General features: G+C 52.9%; 1 protein-coding gene across 1 annotated transcript in view; it reads right to left on the bottom strand.

Moving 5' to 3' along the window:
* kat6a (K(lysine) acetyltransferase 6A) overlaps positions 1-10,611 on the bottom strand; it is a 32,909-nt gene extending 22,298 nt beyond the window's left edge. Inside the window, exon 1 of the mRNA XM_061260284.1 lies at positions 9,901-10,611. Coding sequence (XP_061116268.1) covers positions 9,901-10,596 — 696 coding nt within the window. The 5' untranslated portion in view covers positions 10,597-10,611. The remainder of the gene's footprint in view (positions 1-9,900) is intronic.
* Positions 10,612-12,642: the final 2,031 nt, after the last annotated feature.

Here is a 12,642-nt window from a genome sequence, read left to right as displayed (position 1 = left end):
GTGTGTGTGTGTGTGTGTGTGTGTGTGTATGTATGTGGGGCTGTGTGTGTGTGTGTGTGTGTGTGTGGGGGGGGCTGTGTGTGTGTTTATATGCACAAGTACTAGCGTGCGCAAGCATGACAGTGTAGCTCTGCTCGTACCGCCATTCTGTGGTATCTCCCGCACAGAGGCATGTTCTCAGCGCTCTGCACCTCCGCTCAGCCTCATAAATCTCTCAGCAGAACACAGTAGCGGCAGAAGGCTACCTGAACAATGCCCGCAAAAAACGAACGCAGGACAAACGAGGGCGGGAATAACAGAGTAGGAACACGGCTCTGGGAGCTTCAGCGATAAAGCAGTGTTGTCTGTTGTGTGTGTGTGTGTGTGTGTGTGTGTGTGTGTGTCCGTGTCGGTGTGTGTGTGTGTGTGTGTGTGTGGAGACATTCCGTGGGGGGCTGGCGTAGTTGAGAGCAGGCCCAGGCAGGAGGAGGAAGAGGAGGAGGAGGAGAAGGAGGAGGAGGAGAGGTGATTTATGGCCTTCATTTCTTTGAGTCAGACCAAGCACAGCGAGGGGACACCTCTGCAGCCCGAGGCCCCCCCCACCACGGCCCCCCAGCCGAAACACCTCAATCACTCCCCCCAACACACCTCACTGCCCACAGGAGGGGGCCGGCGGCCATTTTGGTTCAGTCAGAAATGTACGAGCCCCCCCCTTCATTTTCAGCTATGGGATATGAAATGCACAGAACAGACTGGACCTCAAGACAACGTCCTCTGCTGTAGCGTTTGTTTATTTTTTAAAACAGTCTCCTAACATAACCCCTTTAACCCGATTACCACAGTAATGTGTGCCGTCGAGCACCAGGCTGAGTGCCCGAGACCTGGGGCAGTTTAACTCTACAGAGAGGAGAGGGAGAGAGTCTACAGGAGCGATGGAGTGTCCTTTTATTGAGTCTGTAAAGGTGGCACCAGGCACAGCCAGCTCATGTTTTATACTGTTAATAGTCTTAGATCACACCAATCTCACACTCACACACACGCGCACCTGCACACACACTCACACACACACAAGCACGCACCTGCACACACACAGAGGAATAACAGGTGTGCGTGACACGGACAGGAGAAACACAATCTTAAGCCCCATCTCCGCATAGCAACCAAAGCCCCAAAGCCCAAAACAAAATGGCGCTTAGAAGTGTCCTGTCCACTCTGGAAACCCCTAAAAAAGACCGGCCACACTGTCACAACATGAATCAAAATTACAACGCGTGAAGTCGGAAACGCATATCAGCGCTAGCCCCGAATACTCGAGCTTTTCAAATTACTCAAAGCTTTTCGAATCTTCAAGCTTTTCAAACTCCGTTAGGAAACAAGAGCAGTATGAAAACGCAGTATGAAGAAGCAGAAGCTTAACTGCTACACACAGCTACTGGAAAGGAGAAAGGGAAATGAAGGATCGCACACGAACGGGCGCATAGCGGGTCCTACCCGCCGCGGACGGGGAATCTGCTGCACGCACGGCATCCCAGAAGCGCCTCACTGTCAGCCCAGAGCGCATGGCAGTCACCCAGCCTACTCCTCCACTCCCGCCATCCTGAGCCCCTGGAGCCCGGCCCAGCCCACATTCCTACAGGGCCAGAGCTAAATACAACCACGGTGTGTGTGTGTGTGTGTGTGTGTGTGTGTGTGTGTGTGTGTGTGTGTGTGTGTGTGTGTGTGTGTGCGCGAAGAGGGTAGGTGTGTGTGTGTCTGAGTATTCGTGTGAATGGGTAGATGCATGTACCTATGTGGGTGTACATGAGAGAACTGGTAGATGACTGCATGTGGGTACGGGTTTGTGTGTACATGTGTATGTACATGAGAGAATGGGAAGATATTTGCATGTGTGTGTACTGGTTTGTGTGTGTGTGTGTGTGTGTGTGTGTGTGTGTGTGTGCGCATGTGTGTACTGGTTTTCTGCATATGTGTGTATGTGTGTGTGTATGTGTGTGTGTGTGTGTGTGTGTGTGTGTGTGTACTGGTTTGTGTGTATGCGTGTGCATGCATGGGTGTGTGTGTGTGAGTATGTGTGAATGGGTAAATGCATGTCCCCTAGATTGCGTTACTCTCTCTGGATCCTGTTACCAGAGAGAGGTTGTGGGGAGTTCTCCGTGTCACATTTTCCACGCTCGTTTTGGAAGGTTACTTCCGCCCACAAAGCTGGCCAAAGCCCTGACACCCAGACCCCCAGCCCTGGAGCTACCGCACCTGCCAGACTTCTGCTGTCAGCCCAGAGGAGAAGGGCCTGGGTACTCTGCACTTAATTCATAAAAGCAGGTGATTACAAAGTTTAAAAATCATACTCATCTCTTTTCATATGCTTTTCACCCAAGTTGGACGGACGACATCTCCAAGCATTTCCTTCAGGAAAGCATGCACATAACCGTGACGGTTCACTGTGAGTTTTTCATTATGTTTTGTGTAATGTAGAGTCATGAGGAATGTGCACGGAGGTTAGCAGGGGGCCTAAGTTCAGTCTTACGTCTCTCTTACCGTGTGGGACTATCGAGCGGAGAAGCACGTGATCTCAGACACCTCTGGTGTGGGGTATGCTTCCAGGTCGCAGAGCCGCGAGTGGCAGAAAGGGCCACAGGTTGACCAGGAGGGGGCACTACCCTTATTTTATTTGAGGGATACACATGCTCATTTACAGCAATGCCCTCTGAATGGCTGGATTCGAATCCAGGTCCTCCTTGCTGTGAGGCGACAGTGCTATCCACTGTACCACCGTGACACCCATAGAACCGTGACTAGAGCAGGAAAAGTCCCCAAGCAGCCCCTAAGCAGCCCCTTCATGGCATATTTTACCCAGAAGCCCCTCCATGGCATATTTTACCCAGAAGCCCCGCGATGGCATTCTTTACCCAGAAGCCCCACGATGGCATTCTTTACCCAGAAGCCCCTTTGCTCTCCGGGAGCAGGACCACAGTCACCACCTCAGAGCAGCACAGAAAATAAGAGGAACAACCGCTCAGAACAGACCCTGATGACAACCGGCACGGCCATGTAGAACACAGCACAGATACAACCGGCACGGCCATGTAGAACACACCACAGATACAACCGGCACTGCCATGTAGAACACACCACAGATACAACCGGCACGGCCATGTAGAACACAGCACAGATACAACCGGCACGGCCATGTAGAACACAGCACAGATACAACCGGCACGGCCATGTAGAACACAGCACAGATACAACCGGCACGGCCATGTAGAACACAGCACAGATACAACCGGCACGGCCATGTAGAACACAGCACAGATACAACCGGCACGGCCATGTAGAACACAGCACAGATACAACCGGCACGGCCAAGCAGAACACAGCACAGATACAACCGGCACGGCCATGTAGAACACAGCACAGATACAACCGGCACTGCCATGTAGAACACAGCACAGATACAACCGGCACGGCCATGTAGAACACAGCACAGATACAACCGGCACTGCCATGTAGAACACAGCACAGATACAACCGGCACGGCCATGTAGAACACAGCACAGATACAACCGGCACGGCCATGTAGAACACAGCACAGAGACAACCGGCACGGCCATGTAGAACACAGCACAGATACAACCGGCACGGCCATGTAGAACACAGCACAGATACAACCGGCACTGCCATGTAGAACACAGCACAGAGACAACCGGCACGGCCATGTAGAACACAGCACAGATACAACCAGCACGGCCATGCAGAACACAGCACAGATACAGGGGAAGGAAAGCGGGGAGCCCTGGCAAACTTGCCAAAATGGTTGCCTTGGAAACAAACAAGAGAAATGGGTACGGCCCGAGAATAAGAGTCTGACCCTCAACACGGAGAGAAAAAGGTCACAATTCACGGAGAAAAAAAAACTACATTTCCCAAGAGTCAATGAGTTTATAAAGATGGCACTCTTTTCCCCCGCTCATTCCCAGATTTTGATAATATGACAATGGTCATAATAATGACATTTTTATTTTTGCAGCAAATGCAGTCGTGTCCGTTAAATTGGAGTTGTTATCGGCGCAGTTTGGTGGGAGTGGCCTGGTTAATTTGACAGAGCCACACCCACACCTGCAGTGGTACAGACTGGGCACGGTACCAGGTCATTAGGGTGGAGCTCACCACACTTGTAAACGCCACCCGCGAGCCACTAAAATGGCAACCGAACAAAACGCAGGGCCATAAAAACTTACCACATTGGTGACTAATCCCCTTCCCATACAAACCACACTGGTGACTAATCCCCTCGCCCATATAAACCACACTGGTGACTAATCCCCTCCCTGTACAAACCACACTGGTGACTAATCCCCTCCCCGTACAAACCACACTGGTGACTAATCCCCTCCCCCATATAAACCACACTGGTGACTAATCCCCTCCCAGATATTAACCACACTGGTGACTAATCCCCTCCCCGTACAAACCACACTGGTGACTAATCCCCTCCCCCATATAAACCACACTGGTGACTAATCCCCTCACCCATATAAACCACACTGGTGACTAATCCCCTTCCACGGTTATGGGAAGGGAACCCTGAGCCAGTGTATCTGGCAGTAAGAGGCTGGAGAGGCTGAGATGGATCTCCCAGCCAAACACAGACTCCCACACACCGCCCTGGGTGCTGAGCCCATCCCTCCGATCCTAACTGCGTTTGGGAGGGGAGGTGGGGGTGTGGGGGGGTGAGATGTGGTATCTATATGTCCGCGACCTCTGTTTGACTCCGTCCCCCCCACTCGTGGCCCGGGAATGACCCCCTATTAGAGCGAGCGAGAGAACGAGAGAGCGAGACGAGCCCATGTGTGAATGGAGCAGTACGACATCAAGCACACACACACATACTCACACGCACACACACACACACATACTCACACGCACACACACACACACATACTCACACGCACGCACGCAGACACACACACACACATACATACACAAACACACGCAGACGCAGACGCACGCGCGCACACACACACGCACGCAGATACATACACATAAACACACTCACACTCACACTCACACTCACACTCACACTCACACTCACACACTCACACACTCACACACACACACACACACACACACACACACACACACACACCTCGCTGCAGTGGCGGCAGGGCTGGCGCTTTGCACGCCGAAACCACCCCCCCCCCCCCCCCCCCCCCGAACCATCATAATCACACTGCACCTGCTCGCCTCCAAGAATTAGCCTGCCTCCTTATCAGGTAAATACGCACTTCAATTTTAAACAGAGCTTTTCCAGATGCATTCCAACAAATTACAGGTACATTACACTAGGCATTTAGCTGATGCCCTCATACAGACAGACTTATGCAGCCTTCTACCCGATTCTAAACTACCATGTACACAGCTGGAGATGTTTCGGACACATTTTAAGGATAAGGACCTTTGCTAAAAGATACTGCTGTGCCTCATCTGAGAGTGAAACCCGCAAGTTCCGCGCTCGGTCCAGCACTGTATTACCCCGCCACCCAAAGAAACGGTATAAACTGCTGCAATGTGACTACTGTTGCAAACAATCGTTTTTTTCTACTGAATGTTGTGAGTAATTCACCGCATGCTCGTAGAGAGCCTGACCTCCCAGAAGTTAGCCGGGAAAGACAGATGGCTGGAGGCGAGGTCTGTGACAGATTAAGCCCCGGCAGTCATCCGGAGGTTTGGATTTCTACCGACCGTCTCTGTCTCCGTCTCCTGCTATAAAAAGGCTGTTCTGGAAAGGCCTGTTTGTCGGGTTTAAAGCAGGCCGGCTGGAAGTGGCACAATGATAATGCGCGCGTCCCAAAAACACAAATATGTTGCGTCTTGATCCTCAAACGGCCTTTCCATAGGGCTCTCTGACAGCTCAGAACGGCAGAGGAAATGGGGATAGTCAGAGGAGACTGGGGACTGGGATAGTCAGAGGAGACTGGGATAGTCAGAGGAGACTGGGATAGTCAGAGGAGACTGGGATAGTCAGAGGAGACGGGGGACTGGGATAGTCAGAGGAGACTGGGATAGTCAGAGGAGACGGGGGACTGGGATAGTCAGAGGAGACGGGGATAGTCAGAGGAGACTGGGATAGTCAGAGGAGACTGGGATAGTCAGAGGAGACGGGGGACTGGGATAGTCAGAGGAGACTGGGATAGTCAGAGGAGACTGGGATAGTCAGAGGAGACTGGGATAGTCAGAGGAGACCGGGATAGTCAGAGGAGACCGGGATAGTCAGAGGAGACCGGGATAGTCAGAGGAGACTGGGATAGTCAGAGGAGACTGGGATAGTCAGAGGAGACCGGGATAGTCAGAGGAGACCGGGATAGTCAGAGGAGACCGGGATAGTCAGAGGAGACAGACAGGGATAGTCAGAGGAGACGGGGAAGAGACAGGCGTGTTCTCGTTTTTTCTCTCATGAGTCAGAGGCAATGTGAAACTGTGCAGCTGAGAGGGGTCTGTGCAGAACGGCTCACGCTGGACTGTGCAGATGCTCTCTGACTACAGAGACAGTCCTGGGTCAAATACACAACTGCTTTGGATTCAAATTCAAAAACTCTATACTTTACTGAGCCCGTCTGGTGTATTGGAACCAATGCAAACCCTGCCTTCTGGGCCCTCTTGGTTGGCTCAATTGCACCGGGCATGATAAATCGAGCACGGAAAAGTATTTGAATCCAAAACAGTTAGGCAATTGACCCAGGTCTCCGTGGAACATGATAGCCCCGCTGAGGGGCTTGGTCGCAGACAGGCGGCACGCGGCAAAGAGGAGCTGCGGACAGCCAACATGGCGGCGCCTCTTGAGCGCCCGTCACCCTGCAGGCTCTGCATTCGATTGGCAGAGGAGCCGTGCGTGTGGGCGGAGCCCCGGGCTGTACTGTCTGCTGGAGTCTGGCGAACGGGCAAGCCTGTCGTCGCTGTGGACAACCGCTCGTCCTCCCTCCTGCCCCATCCCTCTCCTCCGCTACGCTCAGGAAGGGTGCGGGGCAAGTCGTGGGAGTCCCATGTGACTCCGTGCCTGGGACCTGACCAACACCCCTATTCCTGGACTGCTGCCCGGTCAGCCAGCCACAGCCTGCCAAACTCATCGCCCTCTCTGTGAGGAAGGGAAACTCAAAGAGTGACCACTAATGCCAACACCACTCCGCATCTCCTGGTCTCTTGCTAATGCCAACACCACTCCGCTTCTCCTGGTCTCTCGCTAATGTTAACACCACTCCACTTCTCCTAGTCTCTCGCTAAAGCCAACACCTCTCCACTTCTCTTGCGCTGACGCAACTCCACTTCTCCTGGGCTAATGCAAACACCACCACTACCCACTACCACCACTTCAGGTCTCCTGTTAATGCCAACAGCACTCCGGTTCCCCTCGTATTCTGTTAACGCCAACACCACTGTGGTTCTCCGGGTGTACTGCTAATGCTAACGCCACTCCGGTTCTCCTGGTCCACCACTAATGCTAATGCCACTCTGGTTCTCCTGGTCAACTGCCAATACTAACAATGATGTGGCGCTCCTGGTCTCCCGCTAATGTTAACACTACTCTCGTTCTCTGCAAATGCTAACAATGATGCGGTGCACCTGGTCTCCCGCTAATGCTAACACTACTCTCGTTCTCGGCAAATGCTAACAATGATGCGGTGCACCTGGTCTCTCGCTAATGCCAACACCACTGCAGGTGGAAATCAGTTCGATAAAGAGCAAAGACTTCAATGACATTTTAATGGCTGTGCCAAAAAAAAAAAGGGGCAAACCCTCAAACGTACCTTAGGGGCAAACCCTAATTTAAACACAATTTAAATCGACAATTTATTGCTGGGATGTTTTCCAAGGATACTGCTGTGGAGGCTGGCTTTCTTTTTTACAGAAACTGCTACCTGTATATCACAGCACAACAGCACAGACGTACAGCAGAGTTACACACTCACTGGTCAGACAGACGGGGCATGAAATCTTGCTCCTTATTCTGACCGAGGCAAAAAGGAGAACATTCAATGCGGTTACACTTTTCCATTGACAGGAACCTCAAATAATACTAGCAGGACTTCTAAAGAAAGCGATTTGGAAAGTCCTACAAAGAGATTACTTACAAAGAAAGCCCAGAATAAAATCAGTTTGCACCAGAAACAGCGGGTCACCAAAATGTGTCGTTCAGAAGGCTGACAAAGAAAATGAAACATATGCTCTGATGAGAACATGATTACCGATGAGATTCTCTGATGAGATTCCATTACCTCATACCCGAGCCTTCACCTCAGCCTTCACCTACACCTACACCTCATACCTCAGCCTTCACCTACACCAGCACCTCATACCTCAGCCTTCACCTACACCAGCACCTCACACCTCAGCCTCCTCTTACACCTCATACCTCAGCCTTCACCTACACCTCATACCTCAGCCTCCTCCTACACCTCATACCTCAACCTTCACCTCACCTGCACCTCATACCTCAGCCTTCACCTACACCTCATACCTCAGCCTTCACCTACACCAGCACCTCACACCTCAGCCTTCACCTACACCTCATATCTCAGCCTTCACCTACACCTACACCTCATACCTCAGCCTTCACCTACACCTACACCTCATACCTCAGCCTTCACCTACACCTACACCTCATACCTCAGCCTTCACCTACACCTACACCTCATACCTCAGCCTCCACCTGCACCTCATACCTCAACCGTCACCTCACCTCATACCTCAACCTTCACCGCACCTGCACCTCATACCTCAGCCTCCTCCTACACCTACACCTCATACCTCAGCCTTCACCTACACCTACACCTCATACCTCAGCCTTCACCTACACCTACACCTCATACCTCAGCCTCCACCTGCACCTCATACCTCAACCGTCACCTCACCTCATACCTCAGCCTTCACCTCCCCTGCACCTCATACCTCAGCCTACACCTACACCTCATACCTCAGCCTTCACCTATACCTGCACCTCATACCTCAGCCTCCTCCTACACCGGCACCTCATACCTCAGCCTCCACCTGCACCTCATACCTCAACCGTCACCTCACCTCATACCTCAACCTTCACCTCACCTCACCTGCACCTCATACCTCAGCCTCCACCTCACCTGCACCTCATACCTCAGCTCCATCCTTTGATGCACCAGCAACCAAAGATAGTCTTAAACTGACCAGTGTTGAATTCACACTAAAGAAAACCTCAACACAAACAACATATCTATCCTTCCACTTTTAAAATTGCCAAGATTCCACATTTCCAACTAATATCGTCGATCACAATTTTTCTCCCAAACCTGGACGGTGTTGGGCCCCTGACATTACTCATGAGCGCCAACAAAACCAGCTGCAGTGGGAGATCAACTTGGGGTGCTCCCCAATACTCAAAAAATGCACTCTTCTCCCCCCATACTTCCGAATCGGAGGAGAGGACAAGCTAAGGCAAGGAGGATTCTTCCCTGAGTGCCTGAGTCTTGGGACACATAAAAAGAGAAAGACAGTCGCACACTATGCACAACATGGTCTAAAAATGTCAGTTCTTGCAATAAATTATTTGGGAGCATAGTAGAGTGCAAAACCATCTTCCTCTTCTTATGATTGCTCGTCAAAAGTCAGCACCTTGCTACATTTTTTGGTGAGTATCCTCTCTCCCTATCCAGAGTATAAAAACGCACCCACTGACACTAAACGGCAGGAGGACTTCCTGGTTCGGAGCCTCCCAGACTGTGGGGGGGCTGCGAAAACTACATTTCCCAAGAGTCAATGCGGTTGTGTGTGGAACGACAGAGTGGAAGTGTGGAACGACAGACAGCATGGGGTCGGGGTAGGGGAGTGTGTGTGCGAGGGTGGGTGTGGGTGAGAGAGAGAGAGCGAAAGAGAGAGACGAGGGGGTATTTTTTCTACCTTGTCCTTCTCGTGGGGCAGCAGTCGGACGGGCGGGAGCGATTCCAGCGGCATGTTGAAGGCCCCCGCGGACTGGGGCCCCCGGCCACTAAGCCGGTACAGGGGCCCCTGCTTCAGCAGCCGCCCATGGGCCATGGCCCTCTTGATGGCCACGCGCAGCTGCTGGTGGAAAACCACCGGCCCCATGGAGCTGCTCCCGGACAGGTAGGCCGCAACATCGCCCTGGCACTTAAGAAAGCGCTCCACGCTCTTCAGGGTAGACCCTCCCGGCTCGTGAAGACCCTCCAGCGCCCGTTTGATCAGCTTGTTCCAGTCCAGGCCAGGCTTCCTGCCGGGGTGGCCTCCACCCCCTCCTCCTCCCCCGCCCCCGCCTCCACCCCCGCCCCCGCCGCGGGGCTTGGGGAAGGCCAGGCGGCCGGGGTTTTCGGGGTCCTTGTAGGAGTTGAGGCCCTTGTTGGACACTTTGAGGATGGACCCGTCCTTGACGCTGAGCTCCAGCTGCTGCAGCACGGTCTTGCGGTCCAGCCCGTGGGACATGGACACGGCATTGCAGATGCGCTCCTCGGAGGGCCGCTGCTTCTGCTTCTTCACCTTCTTGATGGCCTCCAGGATCCAGTTGGTGTGGAGCGGGTTGGCCAGCTTCACCATGGCTGATGATTGGCTGGTGCTCCGGCGACGGCCCGACGACACACCCATCCAGGAAGCGTCTCTCACCCCCCCCTCTCCTGGGCCCCCCCTCCCACTCCTCCTCCTCCTCCTCCTCCTCCTCCTCCTCCCCCCCCTCCTGGTCTCTCCTCCTCCTGGTGACTATCCCTTGTCGCGGGGACGCACTACGAGTCCCACACAGCCTGAGAAAGAGTCCGGCAGAGACCAAATCACCATAGCACAGGTTCCCGCTGACCCCCCCACCCCACCCCAAATACCGACGGACGAGCCGGCACCACCGGCGCACCGCCCCCCGCCCTGACTCCCAGGTGGGACGGCGAGAGGAAAGGGAGAAAAGCCGAGAGCAAAGGGAATCTGCTCTCCTAGCTTCGCTCGCCGAATCTCCCCAAAGAAACCTCCACTGGAGGCCTATAGGCAGGCAGGCTACACCAGTGCTATCCCACAATGCAGTATGCCTTCACAGAGATGCCTCAGGCACTAAACCGGTAACGTGTCGCCTTAGTTCCCCTTTTTGGCGATAAGAGCAACAAACAACTGTTAAAAAATTAAAAAGGTTTTGGCCCAATTTGTTTTAATGTTGCTTTGGACCCCTTTTTCTCCCAGACGGTGGAGTTTGGTTTTGGACCCCCGTATTGCGGCTGCAGAACGGTGGAAGAAGTAGATTCTCGTAGGAGGGAATTTGTCCAGGTTCTCCTGGAGGAAGTTGCTGGAAGCGAGTTTTGTCTTTTGTGTGCGCTGAGCTGAGTTGTGTTGCGTCGCTCCGGTACTCCTCCTCCTCCTCCTCTTTCCCCCTCTTCTTTTCTCCCTCTCTCGGAGGCTGTGGAACGGATATCTCACCCCAGGGAGCAGAGTGGGCTGATCATATTCATGCCGACTGCATTTCAGCAAGACGTGCGCCCTGTGGAGACAAAGCACACAAACACCATGGGGTCAGTAACGTGCACACACACGCACGCGCGCACACACACGCATACACACCATGGGGTCGGTAACATGCGCGCGCGCGCACACACACACACACACACACACACACACCCCATGGGGTCAGTAAGGTGCATGCACACACACCCCATTGGGTCAGTAACATGCACACACACATACGGTCAGTAATGTGCACACACACCATGGGGTCCGTGACGTGCACACACACACACACACACACACACACCATGGGGTCAGTAGTGTGCGCGCACGCGCACACGCACACGCACACGCACACGCAGACGCACACGCACACCATGGGGTCAGTAATGTGCACACACACACACACACACACACACACACACACACACACACACACACACACACACACACACAATGGGGTCAGTAACGTGCACACACGCACACCATGGGGTCAGTAATGTGTACACACACACAAACACCATGGGGTCAGTAACGTGCACATATACACACCTTGGGGTCAGAAAAGTGTGTGCTTGCACAGTCCCACACACACATAGCATGGGGTCAGTAACGTGCGTGCACACACACACACACACACACACACACACACACACACACACACACACACACACACACACACACACACACACACACTCCTTGGGGTCGGTAAGAAACACACACATACCACAGGGTCAGTAACGCACACGCACAGGTGTACAGGTACTCCCCTTGACAGTATCACGTACATAACTGGTAACTCTAGCTGTAGTAGCATTTGTCTACCATGGGAAACACACTTCAGTGGGTCACTGAGGATCAAAGACCCTGGCAAAAGACTATAATGTAAACAGAGTAAATCAGTTACACACACTCACACAGGAGCTGTCAATCACACACACAGTCTGGTCAGGCACACCAGCGTCAAGTCACAACAAAACAGCACTCACTCTGCTGCTATGACCCCCCAGTCTCAAACAGGGACACCCTAACTCATGGTCTCAATGTGGCCATACCCCTCCATCCAGTAACAGGGAAAAGGCAAACCTGAACTGCACGGCGGCAATGACTTTCAGCTCCCGACTTAAAAACAACAACAACAACAACAACAACACATTACATGTATACAGCACACGCCTTTATCCAAAGCAGCATGCAGTAAGTCAGTGCATTCAG

This window comes from Conger conger, chromosome 11 (genome assembly GCF_963514075.1).
Source record: "Conger conger chromosome 11, fConCon1.1, whole genome shotgun sequence".
Taxonomy (NCBI): domain Eukaryota; kingdom Metazoa; phylum Chordata; class Actinopteri; order Anguilliformes; family Congridae; genus Conger; species Conger conger.
This window is presented reverse-complemented; position numbering and strand designations above follow the sequence as displayed.